General features: G+C 35.4%; 1 protein-coding gene and 1 long non-coding RNA gene across 2 annotated transcripts in view; one reads left to right on the top strand and one right to left on the bottom strand.

Annotated features, from left to right (window-relative positions):
* Positions 1-20,322, top strand: part of tusc3 (tumor suppressor candidate 3) — a 112,764-nt gene extending 92,442 nt beyond the window's left edge. Inside the window, exons 9-10 of the mRNA XM_073865784.1 lie at positions 17,915-18,005; positions 20,185-20,322. Coding sequence (XP_073721885.1) covers positions 17,915-18,005; positions 20,185-20,200 — 107 coding nt within the window. The 3' untranslated portion in view covers positions 20,201-20,322. The remainder of the gene's footprint in view (positions 1-17,914; positions 18,006-20,184) is intronic.
* Positions 44-3,475, bottom strand: LOC129420594 (uncharacterized). Its single transcript, XR_012368673.1, has 4 exons — positions 3,102-3,475; positions 2,328-2,360; positions 2,077-2,238; positions 44-426 (listed from the first exon to the last, which is right to left on the bottom strand). It is a non-coding gene; the product is annotated as an uncharacterized lncRNA (long non-coding RNA).
* Positions 20,323-26,914: the final 6,592 nt, after the last annotated feature.

Below are 26,914 nucleotides of genomic sequence, written 5' to 3'. Positions count from 1 at the left end.
TACATAAATTCAGAGATACAGATTTTATAAACTTTTAATAAAATATTCAAAAAAAACAAAATACAACAACCATTTCCAAAATCGACTCTGAGCAGCAAACTGTTAATGTATTAATAAGAGAAAACACTTAAAACAGATAAAAAATTCAAAAATGAGCAGCACAGTCTTTCTGATCCTTTCACTGAAAGAAACTGTTCGTTAAAGTTACCCTCAATGCAGTTTGGATTTCCTCAAAAATAAAGCGGAGATCAGGATAGCTCAGGTTTAAGGCATACATCAGCTCAAACACGATGTTGCAACACCTTCATGGCTTCCAGGACTATACAAAGATCCTCTTCTTCATCACAAGAAGCATGTTGTTTGAGAGCACAAATCCCAACATTGGTGTCTTCAAATGACCTCACTGATGCTGACTTCATCCATGCCCTGTACAAAACAAACGTAGTTAAAGAAACAGAAAAAAGGTTACTGTTACAATAAAAGTGTCATTGGAAATTAGTACAATGCAAACAAATATAAATGTAAGTATACAGACCCATGTGCATTGCCACAGCATGTTACAATTGGTTACAAATCCATGGGTTACAAAGCAAGGCAGCTGCACTGTCCACTGCTCTGGGTGTGTGTGTGTGTGTGTGTGTTCACTAGGGACGCTCCGATCGATCGGCCAATAATGGCATTAAATGACTCGATCGGTGCTCGCTAAATCTGCCAATCTCATAAACCGATCTTTCTGTTTACTTTTGTCATCAAAAGGATCCTGAATGTGGCTGCAATTAAAGACATTTTTTTACGTAGCACGAGCATTTTTACAACCCTTTGCTCATGTGCGGCGTGCAGATTTGTATGTCTCTCTTTGCCTTTACAGAGATATGCGCATTTTCTATGAGGACGCGCTCCGGTCAACAGCACGAGGCGTCTTCACATCCCCATCAAACAGTGTATACAACACATATCTATCACGGACAATTGCATCCTCATGCCAAAAGTTTATTATTTGCATGCGTTTTAAAGTTTTGAGCGTTTAAACTTTAATTTTCCTCACAGCTGCTTGTCTGCTTTCAGCCGCCGCCCACACACACAGCAGCCTGTCATCAGTGCACGTGAACAGAGCGATCTCTCTCTCACGTCTTAAAGCTGCAGTAACCCAATTCATCTCTCAATAAAATCACTCTCTGCTCTTGTCTAAAGAACTTTTATACTTCATACGAATGTGTGTATATTTAATTAATACAGTAAAGTCTGTGAAGTGTTTTATTTTCAGTACTTTTAGGAGACATAAGCCTTTTTAAAGCCATATTTAATTTCTCTATGCAGAATAAATATTTGTTGTGCTTATTTATTTGAGTCACTATTAAAACAATAATATACCTAATTACTGCAAGTAATATAACAAAGGCAACATCCGTGGAATTATTTTATTTAGAAAGATTGTAACAGTTACAGTCATCAAAGAGCTTGCATATCAGCTTTAAAAAAAAATCAGAATCGGTATCGGCCGATCACGAAGATTACAAATCGGTGATCGTATCGGCTGCAAAAATCCTGATCGGAGCATCCCTAGTGTTCACTACACTGGAATGAGTTAAATAAAGAGGCCACGTTTCGAGTGTGTGCTACCACACCTGACAATCACATCAAAAGTGAATTCTCTCATTTTCTCACTCTCATGTTGTTACAGACCTGTATAAATGTCTTTGTTCTGACAAACATGAAGGAAGATATTTATTTTGAGAAATGTTTGCAACCAAACTGTTCATGAGCCCCATTCACTTCAATAGTATTATTTTTCCCCACTATGGAAGTGAATGGGGCTTATGATTGGTTTGGTTACAAACATTCCTCAAAATATCTTCCTTAGTGTTCATCAGAACAAAGACATTTATACAGGTTTGTAACAACATGACAGGGAGTAAGTGATGAGAATTTTTATTTTTGGGTGAACTACCCCTTTAAATCTTCCCAGGTGTTTTAATGACCCGTGTGCCAAAAGATGTTGTAACTAAAACATACTAAACGTTCTGTACCTCCAACAATGTTTACACATTTTTATGTCAATGAATCTATATTACTTACTTCTGTCATTTGATCATTAATTGTTTGAAGTCTTTTTGCTAGCTGTCATCCTTTCTGATAGAAGAGTTTCATCAGGTTTTTGGATTGGAGGTCCAGGTGACACGCAGGAACATTAGACAGCAGTGATTCTTTTAAATTCAGCAACCATTGTATATTTGAGTACTGCGAGTAAAAGAATAATACATGTATATTAGTTACAAAAATAAGATATAGCTCCTAACAGCAGTGCAAAAGTGAAAGAAATGACTTACCAATGCTGTGTAGCGCATGAAAGGATGATGGACCTACAGTATAAGAGGAAATATTCAGAGGTGAAATCAACACACAACCTCAAATGATGAAGGTCACACATACACAGAGCAATAATGAAATAAGTATTATATCTGTCATAGGACGCAATGTTGGACGAAACTAGATCTTAAAACAACAAGGTGCTCTTCTGAAAACGTCAGCTTTAAGGTGTGGCACTTCAAAGCGTTTTTTTTTTTCAGTTAATATACCAGACGTCACGCGAGACATTTAAAAAAGCTTTTTCTAATAGAATCAAGTGTTGCTCGTGGCGTAGCGAAGTCACGAATAACTGACGCGGGTCTGTTCATCTGATTAAGCAGACCGTTTGTTTCATACGCAATGTCATTATTAATTTAGTCAATTGATATCATCTGGTAAATTACTTACATGGATAACGTTACTCTGGACAGAATAACTTTTGGTTAGCGTTTTATTTGTCCTGATACGTTTCCATAGAACAGCTGAGTAAAAAGTGCCTCAAAAGTCAACTCAAAGCTGACAGTTTTCAACTCGGATAAAACTACCAAACGTGAAATAACGTTAAACAGCTGACATTTTTAAAACGCTGTGTTTTTCTTTATGAGCTTGACTGACTGTTAACTTACTCCACCAACCTCCTCCAAACTAATATTTACTACAAGTCATTGCAATGGCTACATATTGTAAACCAAAATAGTCTATCTAGTGAAGATATATCACGTATGAAGCGAACATAAATAAATAATAGAACTTACTTTAATAACGTGGTGTCCGTCTGAGAGAGTTCTTCTGACTGACTGACTGCTGCTGAGTCTTCATTTTGGCGCCCAAAACAAACGATCTTTATTCTTCTTTTATGGCAATCGATGTCCTTCTCATTGAGCTATACTGCCCCTGCTGCTCAGGAGGTGCCGTTTTGCTTGCAAACCCAATTTTATTGCTTTAAGTATTCAATTCAATCAATTTTAATCAATGTGAGAATAATGTGTTCATTTTACATTCAAACAAAACATTTTAATCCTAATCAATTAAATTATGTTTACACAAGGAATATAAATATTTTGTGTTGCATATACATGTTTATTTTATTTAAATTCAAAGACCCACTAAGTCCATTTTTTTCAGTGTAGGCCATGTTTACATTAGAGCATTTGCGTTTTAAAACGGCATTTTAAAATGAAAACAATCCTCGTTTATACTGGCATTTTAAAAAGAATCTTCATCCACACTATACACCACCATAAACGCATGAAACATGACCAATCACGTAACTGGGCATGCGCATATAAGTGTAAAATAACTTATTACTCTAATAATAGCTTACCTTTGCACGTTTACGCAGCCTAGGGGTGTGCAATATTGACAAAAAGTCATACATGGGTCCTTTGCTGGCAACTATAACAGACACTATTTTTGAACCTATAAAAATGTGTTTGGGAAAGTCTTATACTGTTCTATTTCCCCCCTACAACATATTAATATGATTAATAAGTTAATTTTGATTTTATAACTAAACAAAAAGGTCTTTATGATTTAAAAAGAAAGCATTCAAGTGAACAGTACTAAACAGTAGCGAACTTGAAGCAAAAATAAATTTCAGCAAATGCAAACTTAAATCAAACATAGTAAGAGGTGAAGTATTGCTTTAGCCTACCAGAAATGCTTATTGCATTAATTTTTTAAAGTGTGCGAGGTCCGTGCACGTCCTCCGCTAGCAACACACAAATAGCTAAAAGCGCAAGCGCCTAAACGAGCATTATATTAATGACGTTGAGTTTATTGTTTTTATTAATTTATATTCACAAAACTTATCAACAAAACATCGATTAAAATTAAGAGACAAATTATCTGAAACGAAATTCATTTTAAAGTAGCAAACAAAACTTACATTAAACTGGAAAATAATGTCTGACCCATTACAATTCTCCCTTCATATTGGCCTTTGCAACGCCTAGATTGCATTTAAAATTACAGTCTATCTTTCGTAAGCTAACTAAATTTAAACAAAACATAAACACTTATACTGTTCTAGCTCCCTCTACAACATATTAATATGATTAATAGGTTAATTTTGATTTTATAACTAAACAGAAAGGTCTTTATGATTTAAAAAGAAAGCATTCTAAACAGTAGCAAACTTGAAGCAAAAATAAATTTCAGCAAATGCAAACTTCAATTAAACATATAGTAAGAAGTGATGTATTGTTTAGCCTACCAGAAATGCTTATTGCATTAATTTTTAAAAGTGTGCGAGGTCCGTGCACGTCCTCCGCTAGCAACACACAAATAGCTAAAAGCCAAGCGCCTAAACGAGCATTATATTAATGACGTTGAGTTTCTTGTTTTTATTAATTTATATTCACAAAACTTATCAACAAAACATCGATTAAAATTAAGGGACAAATTATCTGAAACGAAAGTCATTTTAAAGTAGCAAACAAAACTTACATTAAACTGGAAAATAATGTCTGACCCATTACAATTCTCCCTTCATATTGGCCTTTGCAACGCCTATATGGCGTATAAAATTACAGTCTATCATTCGTAAGCTAACTAAATTTAAACAAAACATAAACACATTAAACCCAACAATACTCAAACATTAATATAAAACAGACATTATCTATATGGATACATGTTAAAACAATCCGATATAGCGTTTATAAAAGCTGATTGGTAGATGTTTACTATTTTTGGCAAAACCTCCGTTGCAAACCAACATTTACATCAATAAAATAATTTTTACTTTGAAAATGATGCGCTGTCACGTTAATATCAGCTGTTCGTTTACATAAGACTCCGTCTACGTTCATTTACACTCAGAGCAACGTCTGAGTTCTCAAACTAAAACAGGGTCTTCAGCGTTTGCGAACGAATCCGTTTATGAGGGTCGAAAACGGTGATGTAGTGTAGATGAAAGGCGTAAACGTAGCAAAAGTAACGCGTTTTAAAGCATAAACGCATTAATGTAAACATACCCTTAAGTTTCATGTTACGTGACTGACTTCTCTGAGCTTCTGACGGCCCATTCGTATGCATTCCCCCTTCAGGGGTTCCCATAACGATGAGCAACGCCTCCAAACTCCACAAATAGCTTTCCATGCATTATCACTGCATTAGCTGTGGAGACCACTTAATATGATGGCCTCCAACCCACCATTGCAGAGTCATCGGCAGCTTTGATATGTTAATAGCACGAATTATGGGTGATATGTAAATTGAGTTATTTTTTGGCTGGGCTTAAACTCACCTCCGTGACAAACAAGTGCTTTTTTGGTCCTGAATTTAGACTGAACCGAAAGAGGAGAAACCCTTTATGTAATATGCCGGAAGGCGAATGGTTGTAATTACTATGTGTGTGTAAGTGTATAATTGTGGTAACTGCTATTTCTATGCGTGTATAAGTGGTGCTTCTGTCACTAAGAGACCTGATCAGTTTTGGCAGTCATGTATATGTAGCACCGCTTAATATTAATCAGGAAGCGCAGGTCAGTTTGACACCGTGTATGCTATCTGCAACCAATACATACCAGTTAAATTCACAAAACAATTCATCCAGTTGCCAATTGAAGATAATTATGAGTTAAACAAATGCCAGATTGATCTCATGCAAATAAATAGAATTATATCCGACCACACTTAAATTGTATGAATTTCATTGGTTAGAAAACAAATAATGCACAACATTAAATCTAAAATAGCTGCACTTTCTTAACCATATTTGCAGTTACTTTTAGCCAACTGGCACCATGGGGATTGTAAGTGGATGTAGGGGTGGGTAATAAATCGGTAGAAATTTTTCAACCAGTAGAGATTTTGGACTATCGTCTCTATCGAGGTTACGCGCCCACGTCACGTTGCTGTGCGTGTGGTCACGAAAATGTAGAGTTTGTACAAGTATTTAAGCACCGCAGTTTTAAAACAAGTGATTTTAAGCCATTGAAACTCAAACAACAGTGTTATATGCGCGCCCTGTTTTTGTGTGAGTGGAGCGCACAAGTCACGCCTGCAACTGTATCTTGTGATCCATGACAAAATTATTAAAGGTCACACAAATACTTACACATGTTTCTGCTAAACTTGAGGACTAATTGATAAGTATCGCTTCCTTAATACAGTGGGGAAAATAAGTATTTGACACATCAGCATTTTTATCAGTAAGGGGATTTCTAAGTGGGCTTAGAAATTTCACAAAATTTCCACTAGATGTAGCCATCAAGCCAAATATTGAATTCATACAAAGAGATCAGAACATTTAAGTGTACAAGTTGACTCATAATAAATAAAGTGAAACGACACAGGGAATCAACAATTGATTGGTGTTGCTGGGCAATTGTGGTAGATAGTTTGCCACCGTTTGCCACTGAACCTGCATTAACGACGACAGTGGGGCATCTGGCCTTTGTCAAACGGGTTGGCACGCATCATCGGGTTGCGGTGAGATTTTGCCGTTTTCTTGTTGTCTTGTGTATTTCGGTAAATAGTATGCCATACAGAAGTTTTCCACGGAACCTGCATTAACGACGACAGTGGGGCTTCTGGTCTTAGTCAAATGGGTTGACGTGTATGGGCGGGTTGTGGTGAGATTGTGGCGTTAGAGATTGAGGTTAGGTCATGTCAAGGGTTTATGCACTGAGTTACGCGAAAGAAGCAACCTCAGGAGATGGAAGGGCTGAGGAGTAGTGTGGCAGAAGGTCACTCAATTGACCATCCCACAGAGTCTCATTGGTGCCTCAAGTATGCATTAACGGATATCAACATCAAGTCCAATACAACAGATCTGCCTACACAACAGATTCAAAACTTTCTAAAACTTGTACAAACTCAATCGAAGTGCATTTGGCACAGAAATACTGATATGTAAAAATTATTCTTTGAAACTTTGCCCATGTTTAGCATGAGGAATCCAACTTTTTAACTGTGTTAATAAGTCAGAATGTATTAAAACCCCAATTTAACACTTTCCCTGCCATTGCCAAGTTATCTCGTCAATTAAGATAAAACGCTTCTCTGTCAATGATTAGCTTTTACGGCAGTCCACATTTCCACAATTGTTCACTAGGTTGCGCTCTTACCCAGCTCATAAAACACTAAAGCATCAAATAATCCAAAAACAGTAAAAACTCATTGTATGTTTAAATCATCATTCTGAATCTGAACTCCAACAAAAGTCCTTAACAAAAATGCAATTATCTTCGCTTTTTGCTCAAAGTTTTTATGAGGTATTTATGAAGAAACCTACCAATATTTAAGAAGTAATAAAAAGAGAACACATGAAGATGGGATGAAAGTTTTTTTTTAAACAGACTTTTATTTGATATATTGTATGTATATATATTTAAAGAAGAACATGTGAAAATCATAAAAAATGGTGGTGCAGGCTGGCAATTTTTCAAAAGAAACGCTGGCGGGGAAAGAGTTAATGTTAGTACCAAATTATTAAAATAATAAAAAATATAACCACTTAAAGCTGCAATTATATAAATCACCCATGTATTCATATTTTTTGATGGGGTGAAATCTGTACTTTTGGAAATTGAATCAAGACATCGTAGATTCGAACTGAACCACATTAGCATTAACAGCTTTGTGTGCATGAAGCTCATGTGCTGACCACTCCTGCAATCTTTTATTTAAAATGTCTACATTAATGTGTCGGTGTAAAATGTAGTTAACAAAATTATTAAACTAGACAGTCAAATATATGCCTATTAAAATAATTTCATATTCTTTATAAAGTTCAATTAGTGGGCGCATTTAGCGACGTACCTTCTTAACCTGCTCTCTCCAGGGGTTGCGTCTCACATTTTCCCATCAGCCCACCGAATTTGGCCATTATCCACCACACCAGTGTCGTGGCACCAAGGTCAGAGGTCAGCTTAGCTCCACGGATAATTAAACCAGCGATGCCACCTGCGCGGGGGTTTTCCTACACCTGTCACTGTTAATTGACCATTATGCATATGAATCTACATTATTATAATCTCATCAGTCAGCCACTGAAAAGGTTTCAAGTGCTTGGGTGGGTAGCAGGTCATTTTACAGAGAACGAAAGTGAAAAGATTATATGTTAGGGCTGGACGATGTGAAGGGAGAAATGTGCCAACTGATTTTGCTGTACAGCGGTAGATAGATTTGCATGAATTTTAGTAATCAGGACTGTTTTATGTTATGCAAATAAGAACATTGAAAGAATGTTAAATTATGGGAAAATATAAAGTGAGATGTGTCTAAAAGACCCAAAATATAACATTAAAATGCAGTTGACCCTAACCCTATACCTACTTTAAACAACACGCATGTCCACAATAAGTAATATAATATAATAAATGCTTTTCTTACACAAATACAGAGTTGACGTCTAATATAAAGTCTAAGACTGTTTTAAATAATCTAATCTTTAAATTTAGTTCTGACTAAATGGAAAAATGTGTGTGATGAAGTATACGGTTAAATAGAGGGAAAGGTGTCCTACTTCCCATCTTTAAGCACTTTTCCAGAGGTGTGAGAGGTAAAGGAAAGCCCTGGCAGATGTTTGCACTATAGGCACTGCTGGGCGACCCTCTGTCACCCACTGGAGCTACATAAGATGGGCACACTGACTAATTTATGTGATGGGATTTGGGTAATAGGTTCTGAATGATGACTGATGAGTTGTGCCTGTGTATGAGTCACATGCATATGCATTGTTTTTTGTTCACATAGTCACAGGAATGCGGTGCCAGTATTAATTTGTATATGCTTCGGTAATTTTTTCTTGTACAGTTATTTGTAGTCTTTATGTACCGATAACTAAACAAATTGAAAAATAGAATTGCGCTTTGTGTATCTGTGGGGTTGGCATCTGCTTTGTTAACATATTAACATTTTCGGTAACACTTTACAATAAGGTTCATTAGTTAACATTAGTTAACTACATTAATTAACATGAACTAATAATGAACTGCACTTATACAGCATTTATTCATCTTTGTTAATGTTAATTTCAACAACTACTAATACTTTTATTAAAATTTTGTTAATGTTAGTTAATGCACTGTGAACTAACATGGACAAGCAAATAAAGCTTTATTTATATTAACTAACGTTAACAAAGATTAATAAATACTGTAACAAATGTATTGCTCATAGTTTGTTCATGTTAGTTAATACATTAACTAATATTAACTAATGAACCTTATTGTAAAGTGTTACCACATTTTCATTATCGGCTGTGTTAGGAAAAAGCAATGAATTTTACAGGGACAAAGACATCACCTATTGCATTACACTCACTGTGTATATTCCTGTGGATCAAGTGGTGCATAGGGTGAGCAACACCAAGGCTGTGGGTTCGATTCCCAGGGAATTCGCAAGCCAAGAAAGTGTACCCTGAATGCATCGTACATCACTTTGGATAAAAGTGTGTACCAAAAGCATGAATGTAAATGCTCTCATTGCAAAAACAAAGCTATACATTGCAAGCAGAACAGTTATCGGCCTTGTTAGTGTTTTTGACAGACTACACAAAGTCAATACATTTGCCAGTTACATCATTTTAGATGAGCTTGGATGCCAAATATTTTACTGTTGTTGAAGTCAAGCCTCAAGTATTTGGTTGACTGGTCTGGGTATGGTGAACATTGAAAGGTCAGCATTTTTGACTTTCAGTGAGACATCTTGGTATGTATGACATTTATACAAGCTATAATGTGACAGTCAAGAGGGGTTGTTAAATGTATCACTTGCAAAAACATGATAATGTTTAAGCTTTATTAGTAAATATATTATTAAAAGTTTCACATTTGAAGCAGAAAACCTTCCACACTGTAAAAAATATTTGTTGGTTCAACTTACAAGGTACTAAAGCGTCTTGCTCCTCAATATCTTTTGGAGCTTTTAATACCCTACATTCCAGCACGTGATCTTCGCTCGGCTGATGCTGATCTTTTAGTTGTTCCAGTAACGCGGTTAAGAACAATGGGTGATATGGCGTTTTCTTCACTTGCCCTAAAGTTATGGAACTCTTTGCCTTCAGAGATTAGAAATGCAGCTTCCTTGAAAAGGTTTAAAACATCCCTCAAAACTCATTATTTTAAGGAAGCATTTGGGTGATAAAGTGTCTCTTGTGTTTTTTATGAAATGTGTCTTAATATGTTTATTTTATGGTTTCTAAGTGTTACACTTAACTGTTTTACTACTGTTATTTACTTTTTCTATTAATTTTTACTTCCATTGTTTTATACTTACTTATGTTATGTGTTTTTATAACCATGCCTATTTTATACATCTTACTTTTTATATTTGTGTTAAGCGCTTTGAGAAATGAGTTTTTAAGGTGCTATACAAAATAAAGATATTATTATTATTAACTTACAAAAGTAAGTTACCTGGTTGCCTTAAACATTTGAATTAATTCAACTAAAAAAAGTGTAATGATTGTTGTATCAACTATTTAATTCAATTCAATTCAATTTGATTTATATAGCGCTTTTCACAATTGTTAATTGTTTTATACTATCAACTAGTAATTTTAAATTAAATTAATTAAACCTTTTAAGGCAACCAGGTAACTTATGGCGCTTTTCCACTGCATAGTACCCCACGGTTTAGTTTAGTTTAGTTTGGGTCGGGTCAGCTCACCTCACTTTGGCGTGGTTAGCTTTTCCAGCGAGTTTAGTATCACTTCGCAGTGGGAGGGATTATAGGCGTGTCGTTATATTTGCGCTGCCTGCTGTGACATTATACAAGTGAGAGCGTCGTTGTACATTCCCATTCATTTATTTATTTCTCACACAAAATTAAAATTGACCACCACAAACAGATGTTTGCACATCGCGTTTATCACTATACCTCTGTCTCACATGACAGTTTCTGTACAAACATCCGCGGCGTCAGCCGACGGCGCTCCGCTGAGCCTCACTGAAGTTGCATTTAAGCATATAATGCTGACGTGCTCGTCGCAAATGTTCCGCCACAAACTGCAAGTCTGGAAAAAACTGTTATGGTGTCCCGGATTCTCAACATGTGGATGTTTTTCATCCCTAAATGGGAGTTTGGGAACTTATAGCAGAGCAGATGACAACATGTTTGCTCGAGGCTACGCAAGCTAGCATTGAGGTAAAGCTAATCTATTACATTATAGCGATGACGTGACGATTCTCTCAGACCAATCAGTGATGTACAGTGTTTTCGCGTCACGTTTGGTATCAGCTCGGGTCGCTTGGAACCCCAACCGAGGTGGTACGAAAAAAAGTATCCGGTACTACGTACTGCACCTTATGGAAAAGCTCCCAAAAGTGAGCTGACCCGACCCAAACTGAACCAAACCGTGGGGTGCTGTGCAATGGAAAAGCGCCATTTACTTTTTCAGTTTTACGAGAATTGTATGGGTCAAAATTATTTACAACAAAAATCATTAGGATATTGAGGACTTCTTTTGGACAACTTTAAAGGGGATTTTCTCAATATTTAGATTTTGTTAGTTTTATCTCGGCCAAATATTATCCTATCCCAGCAATACCATACCATAAACTGAGAAAAATAATAAGTAAAATTAACTTAGGTTTTCTTTTGCAAGTTTTTGCACTCCGGTTTTTCAAGTAAATTTAATACTTGCAAAATTAGGTAAATTTTACTTGGAAAAGCTGAGTAAAATTAACAAAAAACAGTAAGTAGAATTTATTTAAAGGGATAGTTCACTTTAAAATGAAAATTCTGTCATCATTTATTCATCCTCATGCTGCTCTAAACCGTATGAATTTTTTTTCTCTGATTAACACAAAAGAAGATATTTTGAGAAATGATGGTAAACACAGAGCTAAAAGTGACCATTGACTTCCATAGTAGGAAAAAAATATTTTGGGAGTATTGTGATAAATGACTAGGGAAATATTTTGATAAATGATGGTAAGCACACAGTTGACGGTACCCATTAAATTCCATCATGTATTTTTATTCCTACTATGGAAGTCTATGGTCACTTACTGCTGTGTGTTTACCATCATTTCTCAAAATATCTTCTTTTGCGTTCATCAGAAAAAAGAAATTCATACACATAAAGAACAACTTGATTAAATGATGACAGAATTTTCATTTTAAAATGAACTATGCCAAGTAAAGTTATATTACACTGTAAAAAAATATGTGATGTTTACATAAAAATTAGGGCTGTCAATAGATTAAAAAAATTAATCTAGATTAATCGCATGATTTCATGAGTTAACTGCGATTAATCGCAAATTAATCGCACATTTTTATCCATTCTAAATTTACCCTAATTTAACACTTTTCAGGTTTTTAATATTCTAATCATATATACATATGATGCTTTATGCAAATGTATGTTAACAACAGCCTGTTTACATTTTAACAGAATCACCAGCCATTGTTTTGTATATGAATTTTCCTTTCAGAAGATTTTTCTTTCTCCATTTTTGTTTGCTGCTGCATCATTTGTGACCTGTGCTGGCAAGTTGAGTCGGAATTAGCAAATTAAAAAAAAAATTGTTGTTCATATTTTGACATTCTCTATTAAAACATAGAACAATGCATGATTTGTTGAAATATAACAAAATATGACAGAACTACACGTGTTTGAAGTTGAAAGAGTCAAATTACCACAAAAATGTCCACATCCATACATTATATTACCACATCAATACCTTAAAATCACTGGTAAAACTAATAGATTTAGCACACACAAAGCAAAAACATCATCAATGTATGTTCAACTTTTTTTCCTTTTGTTTGATTGACATTGAGACAGACTGCTTAAAATCTAAGTGATCTAATATAATGTTACACATCAGATAGTTTTACCCAACAGTTAACCAAACATTTACTTAAAACATAACAGATTATAGAACCTACCTGCGTGAATTCTTATCAAAGCAGATATTTGTAAAACTTTAATTTTGTGTAGATGTCTATATATCCGGGTCGCGCACTCGCGCGTCTGTGTGCACGCGCTTCAGATGTCAGTCAGTCAGCGTGAGGGGATCGCTTTTGAGTCTTGTCGCTCTTAATAACTCTTTAACATTAATCAGGTACCGAACTTTATCTCTCTTAATGACTATTTTAACATCAAGCAAGTCCTGCAGTCTATTTTATAAGTCATGCATAAAAGCGAAACCAAAATGAACTGAGACGCATTTTTGTATTAGATTAAGCATTAGGAGGACGGTAACGTTACACCTCTCAGACGTATAAATAAAGATCATATCAGATGTCCAACGAGCATTTAGAGCATTGGATTTGGTAGACGATTTGCTTAATGTTCTTATAAAAACCTTTTACTCATTAAGAGAGAGTCACATTTGTCTGCGTCTCTGTTCATTCAACTATGGGCTGGACCAAGGGTCAAACAGAAATTGCGCGTTGCGTTAATCTCCATTAATAAAATTAGTGGCGTTAAAATGAATTTGCGTTAACGCGTAATTAACGCGTTAATTTTGACAGCCCTAATAAAAATATTATGTATAATATTGTTACCAAAACATTTTTAAGTACTTTTAACAGGTTATTGTGTGGAATTTTTGTGTTATTTTTACTTTTTACAAGTATTTTTTTATAATTTTTTATAGAATTTACTCATTTTTTGTAAGTTACATTTACTAAGGCACAATCATTTTTTACAGAGTACATCAATGGAAAGCTTATTTATTCTCAATTTTATCTGTGTTAATCTCAATTTAAAAAAATGTACCCTTTGTGTTTAGAGGAATAAAAGCAGGCAAAAGCACGCATGTCAATCTAAATTGGGTGCAAAGTCGGCAACACCAAAGCTCCAAAAATATTTATTATAAACTAGCATGGCATCAAGGTAATGTTTAGAGCACGTCTGAGGAAGAGCCTGCATGCTCGAAACGTCACCTTGATGCCATGCACTAGTTTTTAAATAATACATATTATTAATAAATATTTTTGATACCTTTGGAGCTTTGGTGTTGCCGACTTTGCATTGTTACACTATGCAGTTTAGAGGATTGAATTCACAAACAGTTTTAAACTGTAAACAGCATACAAAACCATACTTATTTGATAAATAAAGGCCACTAACCAACAGCACAACATTGTATAATTTCATATGTTTTGTGTAATTAATTAATTGTTTAATTGTTAATTTTAAGTTGTACAATGTCCTACATTTTTTTTGGGAGGGGGGGGCAAAGGAATGCACTGTACACAAGGGGGGCCGCATGCTGAAAAGGTTTGAGAACCACTGCTGTAGAAAACCACGATTTGTGCAGTATAACATTTTAACTAGTTACACAGAAATAGCCATTGTGTCAAGCCCTGTTCTCTTTTTTTGTAAGGATAAAAATAAAAAAGGACACGCTACAAACCTGCTCACAAAAGATGTCTGGTGGATTTGTATCACACAGATGGTCTAGATGTTTGATGCATGAAAGCAAAAAGCAGCAATATAATAAACTCACATTTTATGGTCATAAAAATGATGACAGAGCTCAGCCACTGAATAAAAGTATGTGCAAGCAGTAATAATATTTTTCATGGAGCATTATTCACTCGATCCTTCCATCTGTGTGACGAATACTTTTGAATCGAAGCTCATTTTCGTCTTTTTACAATTTTATTGAGAAAAATATAAAGATTCAATGTGTAAATTTGCCAAGCTTGTTGTGTTTTGTTGCGACTATCCAAAGCCTATTCACGCGCAGTTTGACACTTCCTAGTAATATAGGGTGAGCTACAAAACAAACTGGAACCTCGGGTGATTTAAAAATGTTAATTGCTACTATGCAAAGTAAAAATACTGTCACAGTCAGTGGTTGATCAAACCCAGCTGTTGTCATGGAAACACACTGACTCCAAAAAAATGCTGCTAAATAAAGATGGTAAGAATAGCAAAGCTTTAGTTTAAAACACAGCTCCCCCCCGCAGAAACATTTACAGCAAGCTGTTCATTGCAGTCACATGAAGTCAAAACGTGATCGCACCAGTGCACACAACGTCACATTTATCCCGCAATCCTGACAATAAATGTTTAGCGGCTTTTAAATGTCACATCAAAGTTAGTCACATTAGTTATTATCGCATCATGGCTAGTGCTTTTTGGAAATGGTAGTTTGGCACTTCTAATAGGAAACCTTTTGGATATGTCATTGAACTGATAATGGCCTTTGCAACATGCAGCCTTAAAAAAGCCTTTAAAGATCTTCAGTAAATTCTGTAACTTGAAATAAAGAAATCGAGATGTTTTGTGTATTCTGTATAACTAATCTAGAGAGGACACTGCTGGCTGTATGGTGTATTTGGAGGTGCTCTTCTTTTAAAGAGATCAAAAAACTTTGATTCTCTATCATCTAAACAGCAGCTGCCACTGTGTCTCACTTTAATATGTTTACTAGTTATATGCAGACTCTAATATGGAGTACTATATTAATAATCATAAGGAAGAACTGCTTGCTTTTTGACATGCTGTTCTTCATTTAAGACTATTTTTAACATCACTTTGCTAATTTCTCTTTAATTGTTAGACATGCAGTTTTTATGACCTCATTAGTCGAGACACTACATGGAATATTTGTAATTTTAAAAGCGCATTTGTCACGCCACATGACTTTTTAGGCGACTGCAAAAAAAGTCCTTAAAGAAACAGTGGTACGTTAAACAATTGCATCGCCATGATATTTTTTCAACCATTTATATATTAATGTACCACAGTATTACTACCTAATACACTCAGGTGACTCTCAGAAAAAAAGGTGCAAAAGTTGTCATTAGGACAGTATACCTTTTTAAAAAGGTCCTTATATGTACCATTTTGGTATAGATATGTACCTTTTGAGGTACCAGTATATTCCTGTACAGTACCAATTTGTACCTTTTAGGTACCATATATGCACGTTTTAGGTACAAAAGTGTACTTTTTGAAAAGGTACCACCCCAGTGATGACTTTTGTACCTTCTTGTACCTTTCCTTCTGAGAGTGTATATTACCCATTAGTAAAGGGTCACATAACTAAAATGTTTCTAATAGACTTTTTGATTTGTATCCCAAGGTGTATGGTTTTTTTTATTAGTTTTGTAGATAAAATAATATAATGGTGCCAACATTATGTGTTTTTTCTTTTATGGAGATAAAAATCCAAATTAGCCTAGAACAAATAGGAACAACTTCAATTACTGTACGGTATTAATATAACCTCTTTAGGTGCAAGACTGTACTTGTTGAAAGGGTTAAAAACTTTTATTTTTAACTTAGTGTTTTTCACTTAAACATACGAGTTGAAAAAAACGTAATTTTTTTAGTTGTTACCAATTGAAGTAGTTTTTAAGTTGATCCAACTTTTACGTTTTACATTGTAGCTAGGGCTGCAACGATAAATCACATGTCGCATTAAAAAGACCTGTCTAAAATTGATTCTGAATCGCAATGCTGCGATTCTGTGTTTCATGCGCATCTTGTGTGTGTACTATGGCGTTTTGGTTAGTAAGAAGTCCTTATCAATCTAAAATCATTATGAGTCGGAGTCGTTTATAACGTGGATTTAGATTTAAAAAAGCAACGTGTTAAACAAAATCATTCAAAATATTCTTTATTATCATGAAAATACTTGAAACAATCTGAAGAACGGCATATATAAATATTCTTCTAGACATTTCCTGGAATAGCGTTTGTAATGCTACTTCTTCTGTGGCAAATTTTGAGTTTTTGCATGAGCCCCCTTTGGATTTTCGATGTGGCGGCATTTCACCGTAATTCATTCAGATTGATTCATTGACATAACGCGCATTTGCACGATTAATTGTTACAGCCCTAATTGTAACTTTTACTTTTTACAAAAATGTAAATTGTTACAATTTCTATAGACAGTTTCATTGGACGTATGTGCGGTGACGCGATTACAGGTCTGGTCCGAACTTTACTTCCGTTTTCTGTTTGTGTAGTAGTCTGACTAGTTGCTGAAACTGAACTCTTATACAAATACCTCGTTGAAAATAACAAATGTTTTGGTTTCCTCTGTAATCTATGTGGTGTTTTTTTGCTTGATATAAATAAACTACTTTAAAAGGATTTTGTTGTTATTTATTCTTAGTTACTTGTTGACCACGAAAGCCGCTTGTTTATGTTGTTACTGCTAAAACCGTCTATAGGCAAACTGATATATTTAAATGATAAAATATAACACGGTTAGATTAAATATATATAAATATACATATATATAGTTACATATGTGTTATTCCATAGGTTTAACAAGTTTGCTATTATTCTAAAATATTGGAAAAAGAATTTTTAAAATCATTGTGACCTTGTAAGATCTCCGTGTATATTAGCTTAATGTAAACTGATTTCTTTATAAAATTTGAATGAAGTCAAGTGCTAATAAGATACTGTGCTTTTCACAATATTTAAGGCATTATTGACTGTGATGACTAACTTTTATAATGTGATGCAGCAGTTTGTCAAATTTTATGCACTAGTATCTCCTATTGGAGAGAAAGCACCTGATTCAGCTTTTTATAAGCATTTAAGTAGCGATTATTGTTTCATTCATTATTAATGGCCTCATTGTGCGAGTAACACTCAGTACTTCATGTGTTTGTTTTTCTCTCTTTACAGTCATCTGTCTTGTTGGGCTTGGTTTGGTGGTTTTCTTCTTTAGCTTTCTTCTCTCCATCTTCAGATCCAAATATCATGGCTATCCTTACAGGTAAGAAATGCTCATCTACTGTATTATCATTTAACCCATATAAGATGCAAGTTGTATTACTGGGATACATTGTGACCCTGTCTGTGAATTCCAGGCTAAAGTAAATCTAATTATGAGATTAGAAGCAAAAGTTTGCTTTCACATTGATTTCAATCAATTTCTCAGACCATTCTTTTTAAGATATCAAAGCTATATTTTCACAGAATGTTCTTCACATTATGTCGGACGATTTTATGTTAAAAAACAGTAGTTTACAGTACTTTCACAGGCAGGGTAACAGTTATTAAAATTGAATGTCAACATGAAATCATATGTGACCCCATTTGTTACATAATACACTTTTATTACACCACTTCACTTGGTATAACTTGATACTCGCTTATCTGGGTACTGCGGGTCATCTTGACCGGTACTACTTGTACACATGAAAATGCAACAATTTTGTCAAATCAAGGTTATAATTCGTTACAGATTACCTGATAAAATAGCTCAAATCAATATTTTGTGTCCAGTTATTTACTCAAGTTACTTGGTTTTGCGAGTCAATTCACCCTACTATTTTAAGTTTTGACCTCAAAAATTTGACCTAACTTATAAAAACAAGTTCAAATTGTTTAACTTAATTTGCCAAGTTAAATAAAAATAAAAATAAATGTTGATTTGACAACAGTGTATGATAGTGTACATCCAGGTCCAGTGTACAATTATTGCCTTACTAACTGCGCACATTTAATGCCTAATGGTGCGTTCACACCAGACGCGGAAGGGGCGGCAAGCTCGAGTAATTTACATGTTAAATCAATGCAAAGACTCGAATAAGCTTCCTGCGGGGCGGTAAGCGCGAATGGCACGGCGCGGATGACGTGTTCCACGCGAATTGAGCGTTGACGGGTGATCCGTGCGAGTTGAAAAATTTGAACTTTGGCAGATTAAAATGATCTTTTAGAAGTTAGGAGATCAAACAATCTGATAAGTTTACTCAATTTCAGCTATATAAGCCCCTCTCTTGATGCAAATTTATGCGTAAATGTCTCGAATGACTAGAATTTCACGCACAAATGAAGCGAGTAAATAATAGTAAATAAAGCTAGGGGTGGGCGATAATTTGCATGTGATTTTCACTGCGGATCTCGTCAGTAAAGCCGGTTCTGTGATTAAAAGTAAATCGCCATCAGCTGCTTTCAGATGGAGCGGCATTTACTACACAAAGCCATAGTTCAATGACAATCGGAGCAATTTCGCATGAATTATCTCGGACGTATCACCTGTGATATGTATGCGATATGGCCCAGCTTGTCAGTGGACTACAGCTTTGTGTAGTAAATGCCGCTCCATCTTAAAGCAGCTGATGCCGATTTACTTATTATCAAGGAACCAGTTTTATTAACGAGATGCGCATGATATCGCATGCAAATTGTCGCCCATACCTAGTGAACGCACAGTAAAAGGTATTGTGATAACTTGCTTTGCCTCTAAAATGTTATTTACAGCTTTCATCACCAAGGCCTAGTAAGTTTTAACCAATAGCCTGTAAAAAATCCTTATAGCATTAAAATGTTTAAGTAAGTTTAATGAACTTTAAATTAATTTAAACTATCTTGACTGAGGTGTTGCTATCAATTATAAAAATAAAGTTGAAATAACTTAAGCTAATTCAAATGAATTTAGTAGTCAAGTTGATTAAACTTAAAAAGTGCAACAATATTTTTTTTTACAGTGCATTGTACTTGGGAAAGTGGTTTTCCACATTCGTATACAGGTCAGAATTTACTCTGCTATGATGTGCCACTTTTCGTGTTTCAGTATATTCTCATTAAAACTTACGTAGCCCCCAATCGTCCTGTTAATGTTCCATTACACTCAATGTAATGTCACATCATGCCTACTGTATCAAATGGGTCACAAGTGCCATTTCATGTTGACTTCAAGTAGAAATTTATTGCATGTAACATCATTTTGCATCTGGATAGTTTTGAATATTTTATCAGCCCGGGCAGAATTTAAGCTAATGAGCTAATAAAAAAAAGTACACTGTACAGCAGGGAGATTTGTGTTATCTACTTGTAATCGTAGCACTTTGAAACAGTCAATTGATGTTTCTGTGATGATGTCATTTCTAACTTGCAAACACACATTTCATGTGTTTCTCTCCTCATGTCTTTCTCCCTCTTTCTTTCAGCTTCCTGATTAAGTAAAATCACATTGTGAAATGAAAAGATGTCGTTCTTTAGCATTTATTCAATGAACTCAACTGCTGTACTGTAACAGATTGCACGTGTGTAACCGAAAAGAAATAAACTGATCTGTTATCCACCGCTGTGCACTGTGTGGTCTGTGTGCGAGAGCGTCCATTAAAGTTAGATGAATCGTATGTTTGCTTATATCACGGGTTTTGTGGTCTAATTGCAAATTGAGAATTGAGGATTATGTCCTCGAGGTTTAGTGTAGATTAGCGTTTGCATCTGTGTGCGTGGCTGTTATTTGTTATTGCCGTTTATGATACCTCTCTCGGGGCAATTGTGCCAGTCTCAGCAGATTGCGTCCTCTTTTTGTCCCCTTCAGTCGGAGTCCTGACATCTGGAGGGGGGAAAATACTTTTGTATTACCACCCCCCCTGCTTATTGTGGGTATAGTGGTGAAGGGGGATTGTAATGCTTATTATTAGATGCAACTTGGAACCCACTGATTTAAATTCAATCCAACATCAGAAATAACATATTTACTCCACTTCAAACGAGAGAGCTTGGCGATAGCGTTTTTGACATTTTCTTCACAAGCAGAGATAAGGGCTGTTATCTAAATTAGCTGTCATCATATAGACAATAATGCCAACCTTTCCTGCGTGCTTCTACCACATGTTTATTTACCGTAAACCTACTTCATTAAAACTGATTTGGTTTGATTTGTTGTCAAAAAGCATTCAGTTAGATATTTTAGTTTCAAACTATTTCCCTCCCCATTCGACGTACGTAAAGCCACCAAAATAAAACTTTTATATTTGGAGCACACTTGAACTTTATTTAAAATGCTCAATTAATAGAATAGTCGAACATAGAGATCCAAACATTAATGCTGGAATGATAATGAGCGTCACACATGTGCTTCATTATTTTGCCAGGGCTACCGTTTAACAAGTTAATTTGCCGTAATGAATCTATTGGAGTTCATATAAACCAACATTTTAGAAAATATCGCAGACGGTGTGCTCTTTGAATGGCACATTACCCAAGTACAGAGGTCTTTAAGCTTTTTCAGGCCAAGGACCCTCTCATGTATAGAGAGGAGGAGCATGGACCCATAGTACATGTATCAAATTGGATTTACATGCTTTTTGTGATGGTTACATTACAAATATAATAAAATTTGCTTTTTGTATTCACAGATACATACTGATAAAGGGATAGTTCACCCAAATAGGAAAATTCTGTCATAATTTTCTCATCCTCATGTTCTAAATAAATCTGTATGAATTTCATTTTTCTAATGAACACTAAAGAAGACATTTCGATAATTGATGGCAAGCACACAGCTGATTGCAACCATTGACTTCCATAGCAGGAATAAAAATAAAATGGAATTTAATGGATACCGTCAACTGTGTGCATACCATCATTTATCAAAATATCTTCTTTTGTGTTCATCAAAATAAAAATAAAAACTATATATATATATATATATATATATATATATATATATACAAAGGTCCAGGGCATGCATCCCAGAAAAAAAATCTTATTTCTCTGCTCTACATATATGAATTTTAATACATCAGAAAACCAAAGAATCAAATAACTATACATTGTAAACCATGTCGGTGTGCATAAGACTTGTGTTGGTCATTAGAAATACATTGTAATCATTATTTTACCATCCTGGGCACACTGGACTGTGTCAGTAAAGTAAACATAGGCTAACTGAATATAAGATCATTTTAGTGAATTAACTAAAGGCTATCAATAATTAGTTTATTAAATTAATTCACAATATTCACATACTCATTATACACTTAATATGCTGAAATACAACATCGGTGGTGCAGTGGTGGAACTAGAATTTTATAAATGGGTTGGCCAAGGCTATTTAAGGGGGCCCATATCCTATGAAAAAAACTGTAATTATTAAAAAAGCATACATGAATCTACGATTACTTCATATTATCCCACATTAGATAAATAATCTTCTTGCCCTGCATGCATTACTAACTGTAAGATGTAAACATAATGCAAGGCTGAATTTTAAACTTCTCACATCTGATTTACTGTCTGTTAATGAAGCAAAAGGCTTTATGTTAACTGCAGTAACTTTAGTAAAAGTTCAGGAAATTCCATGATAAACCTTAAACTTACTTTAAATAGCAGAGCTCAACACTATAGGAAGAAGTTACAGTCAGGCACAGTGAGTAATTTTCTCTTCTTTTGTTATTTAATTAACTTTAATGACTTTAACAGGTACTGTTTATTAGACTTTTAAGACTGAATGCAATAAAATGTTAAAGACAAAAGATAAACACAGGCTTATTTAAACTCTGTGCACGCGCGCTACCGGTGGATGAAGCGTCGCGTTTTCAAGTTCAGGCTTAGCAGCAGTCCAATACAAAACAGTGAATCTTTTTTCATTATACAGTAAAAAGATCTCTTCAAGAATTAAAGGGTGGCTTTGAATTTTGTTAAAGCTCACGTAACACACGCTGTTTCTGCATTTCTGATGTTAATCCGGAGTACTTATAGAGTAGTATGACATCCTTTATATCTCCGAAGAGTCTTTAGTTTAATCATATTTATAAAAGAAAGATTAGCTTTACCGAATCTTTCCGATAACGTACAAAAAAATGAAGAAGGAGGAGTTACTACCGCGGGTGGAGCGAGTACGAGTCATGCCACACTATACAACACTGTTTAACTTATGACTCACAACATGTTCGTGTCATTTATATAATGCAGGCGCCTATTTCCAACATAAAACAGAAGTCATGAGGTGCGTTCCATTCGACCGTAAGTGGACTGCGAAGTGGACTTCAAAGGGTATTCCGCCATCTTAAGTGAGATTCAAATCCAAAGGGAGCGAACATGTTCAGTTCGAAGGGCACTGCGCACTGCATAGGGAATCAGGGAACATCGATACATCACTTCACAGGAAGTGGAGAGCGATAATCACCCAACTGTCATTGCGCGCATCACGTGATCACCAGTCAGAACGGTCAGATCGCTATGCAATTATATGACAAGCGTTTAAAAACACATAAATACACATAGTTTACCAAATAAATGTTACTTTAATATTTGCATGACAGTTACAGCAGGGCTTCGATTCTGTTAAAAGTCAAGTAATAGCAGCAATAGTCAATTTAAGTGTATAATAAACATACGTTTTTCAGTACTCAATGTTTTTTTTGTTATTGTATAGTGTACATATTTTAAATGTGATAGTAAATAAAAATTAAAATATGAATGTAGTCCTATATATATTTACGTTATATCAATCTGCGCCACCCCGTCGTTGACTTTCTTTGATGACGTTTGCAGGCTGTTCCAAATGAGCGGTTATTGTCCGTGAAGTCCACTTCAACTGATATACCGTGCTCAGGGAGTAGGGAGCAGTGAACACTCCGTAGGGACCCTGTTGAATGGAACGCACCTTTACTTACCGCATGCAACTCGTGACCCGGTTGAGAAACTCCACCGCATCAAACACACACGCAAAACTCCGCTGCTACCCCGGATAATAAACTTTATCCATTGTTTTCATAAGGCTGGATTTATTCTCCTTACATCCAAAAACACACTTCTTTTTTCGTGCCATTGTCGAGTTTTGAAATTAAACAAAGCTGTGTCGCGTTATAAGATGTTTGCAAGTGCTAGCGTCTCCCGCTGATTGACGGGTGGGCGGGGTTTTCCGGGGGAAGTGCCCATATAAAGAAGTGATGCGTATAGAAAACCCCTGAAACATCAGTTGGACCTGTAATCGAAAAAAACTTTCCGAAACTTGTACGAACCCTGGCGAAGTGCATTCGGCACAGAAATACTCCCAACTGCTTTTTTGACACTTTGCCTACGTTTAGCAAGAGGAAACAACTCTATAACTGTGTTAATAAGTCATAATGCTTAAAAAATACCATTGAACCCCCCCCTTTAATAAACACCCTAAATAACAGGAAGTGAATTACAGTACTTGAGGGAGTGAAAGCAGCGCATTAAATTTGGACACCCATGTTGCTCAGCTGCAGTAATGTTTCTTGTCTTGTCACCTTGACAGTCACTGCGGTTTCATATTTCTCATCATTAAACTGCTGTATAATCGTCAGCGTTTGATTACTTACATCTTTCTTGCACCTCCACTTACTGCACATCTGTCCTCTGTGTTGCACCTCTGTATGCCTGGTTTGATTGGATTGATCATCTCGGATTAATTTGGACTTTGTTATAGTTAATGGAGTGCAGCGCAGAACTGTTTGCCTATGACATCACAATACCGCAAGATCGATTTAAAAGCATACCGAGTCATTTACTGTTGACTCAGTCTTGCGGTGCTAAGACATCACATACCGATCACATACCAAACGAGCACTGAGCGTTGAGTCAAATAAGACGAGCGTCAGAAAATGACCGAGGTCCGGACCTCAATGGTGGGTACGGCCATGCATGAGGGTGAGTAAATGATGACAGAATTTTCATTTTGGGGTAAACTATCCCTTCAACATAGCAGCCTACATATAATTTGAACTTTACTGAATAGATTTTAGCAGGGAACCTTCATACCTTCATTTCAAGTTTTATAATATTTTATATGGGAACCTTCATTTCTATTATAATGCATTTTTATTTGATGCCAAATTTTTTCCCTAATAAAATATTAAATTCAAGCAATATTTGAAGGACCCCAGTCATACCACTATGGACCCCCAAGGGTTCCCAAAGACATATACCTTAGTATATAATCCGGATTGCTATAAACTAAAGTGTAATGGAAATAAATTATATGGCAATACAAAATATTGACGTGTAAAGCCTTTATTTCTACTTAATAATGCTTTTGTCTGCCACAATAATGTAATGTTAATTTATCTTCATTTGAGAGCTTTTCTCAGCAAATCCTTATAAAGTAGGATTAATAGCGATTAAGTAATTGCGCATCATATAAATAATTGCAGTAGTATAATGCATCTCTTATGTAAAATTAAATTGTCCAGGTATATATAAAAAGTAATTAATTCACCACCATGGTTCTATAATACTTAAAAACACAGCTTGACGTTATTATGTGCTGTTGTTGTTGTTGTTTGTTGCTGGAGTGAATTAGTGGCTTCCAGCAAATATGAAAAGAGCGTATTTGGCATCAAATCAGAACCAACGGCAGCATTACATCTGAGAAAATTCAAGCTGGCAGTAATTCCCTTGAGCTGTCGAAGGACATTAGTGGTCGCCACTCCATCCTTCATTTGTTCAGAGAAGGCGATCCAATTTGTATTTTTTTCTTGTTTAGTTTTTTACACTAACACTGTTTGCTATGCACTTAGAGGATGATGAGGGGATGAGAGTTACAGGTAATTAGGATAAATCATGTGAACAGGACAACACATGCATGTTAAACTAGCCTTAGATGTCACATCCATGTACCGTTCCTTACACGTTTGATGCATAATATGCACAAAATTAAAAACACTTTAGGAGTTTAAAGTCAGCTTCTGATTGGTTGTATACATTTACACACCCCTAAACGTGACGTTGAACAAAACAAACTACGATCGGTTGCTTGGATCAGTCACCTTGCTTCCTATGTGATGGGTCTAACCCAATATTAATGCAAACTTCATCGCTGTGGATACCTGTACATGTCAGCCCTTAATGCAAAATGTATAACGTGCTTTCTGCTTTCTCACATTCCACCTGATCCAGGCATGAGGACATTGCATCACATGAATATTACAGAGCAGGTGACTCATATACCCTAAAAACAGCAAAGATATTAACTTCTGATTTACTGCAATTCTATCGCAGTAGGAGGTGTCACACAGCAGAGAGAAACTCACTTGATATGATATAGCTGCCGGCATGCTGTCATCTCTCTTTCGGTACTTATCCTCAAAGGGGTAACTGGATAAAAAAATACAATTGCGAGACTCCAACACAATTTGCATTTCCCTCTCATGTCCTTTATAAATAACTTTAGAAGTAACATTTAATTGCAAGTCGAGTTATTTATATATTTCCCTTTTCGCTGCAAATAACAGGGTGTTTTGAAGTTTCAGGGAGTTTAATTACGTAGGTGCACACACACACACACACACGCGCGCTCGCACACACACACACATGGTTTTTCCAAGAATCAAAGAGGACTCTAGATACTTAGGCCCTTAGCTGATTGATGTTTTGCTGGTACTTTCGAATGTGTGTCTGTTCAGAATGCAAAATTGGCTTTATTCATCAAGGTCATTATTTATACTTTTAACCAAAGCCACTCTACAGAGAACAGCTTGCAATGAAAAAAAAAATAATTTCGTTAACTTTTTAAGAAAGCTACATTTAGCTAATAATGGTAAATCATGGGTCAGACATTTTTGCTGAAATCTGAGGTGAACATTACATTTTTTTAACATTTATGTATTTACCAGATGTCTTTTTAAAGCAAACATTTGGTGTCTGTCACTTTGATGTCACTAGTCCCCTGCTCTGCTAGTTTTAAGTTATAGTTCAGCACATAATGGAAATTTCACTCTAAATTCTGCTGAGTTATTTTTAACCCAATGCTAGGTAAATAGTGGACAGAACACATGTTGGGTTAATACATAAACCTGGTTGTTTCAATGCAATGCTGGGTTGTTTTATCTCATGGTTGGGTTCAAAACAACCCAGCATAGGTTTATTTATAATGCAACATGTGTTTTGTCAAATATTTACCCAGCATTGGGTTAA

Source organism: Misgurnus anguillicaudatus, chromosome 3 (genome assembly GCF_027580225.2).
Source record: "Misgurnus anguillicaudatus chromosome 3, ASM2758022v2, whole genome shotgun sequence".
Lineage (NCBI taxonomy): Eukaryota > Metazoa > Chordata > Actinopteri > Cypriniformes > Cobitidae > Misgurnus > Misgurnus anguillicaudatus.
Note: the sequence above shows the minus strand (reverse complement) of the source record. Positions and strands in the feature narration are given on the sequence as shown.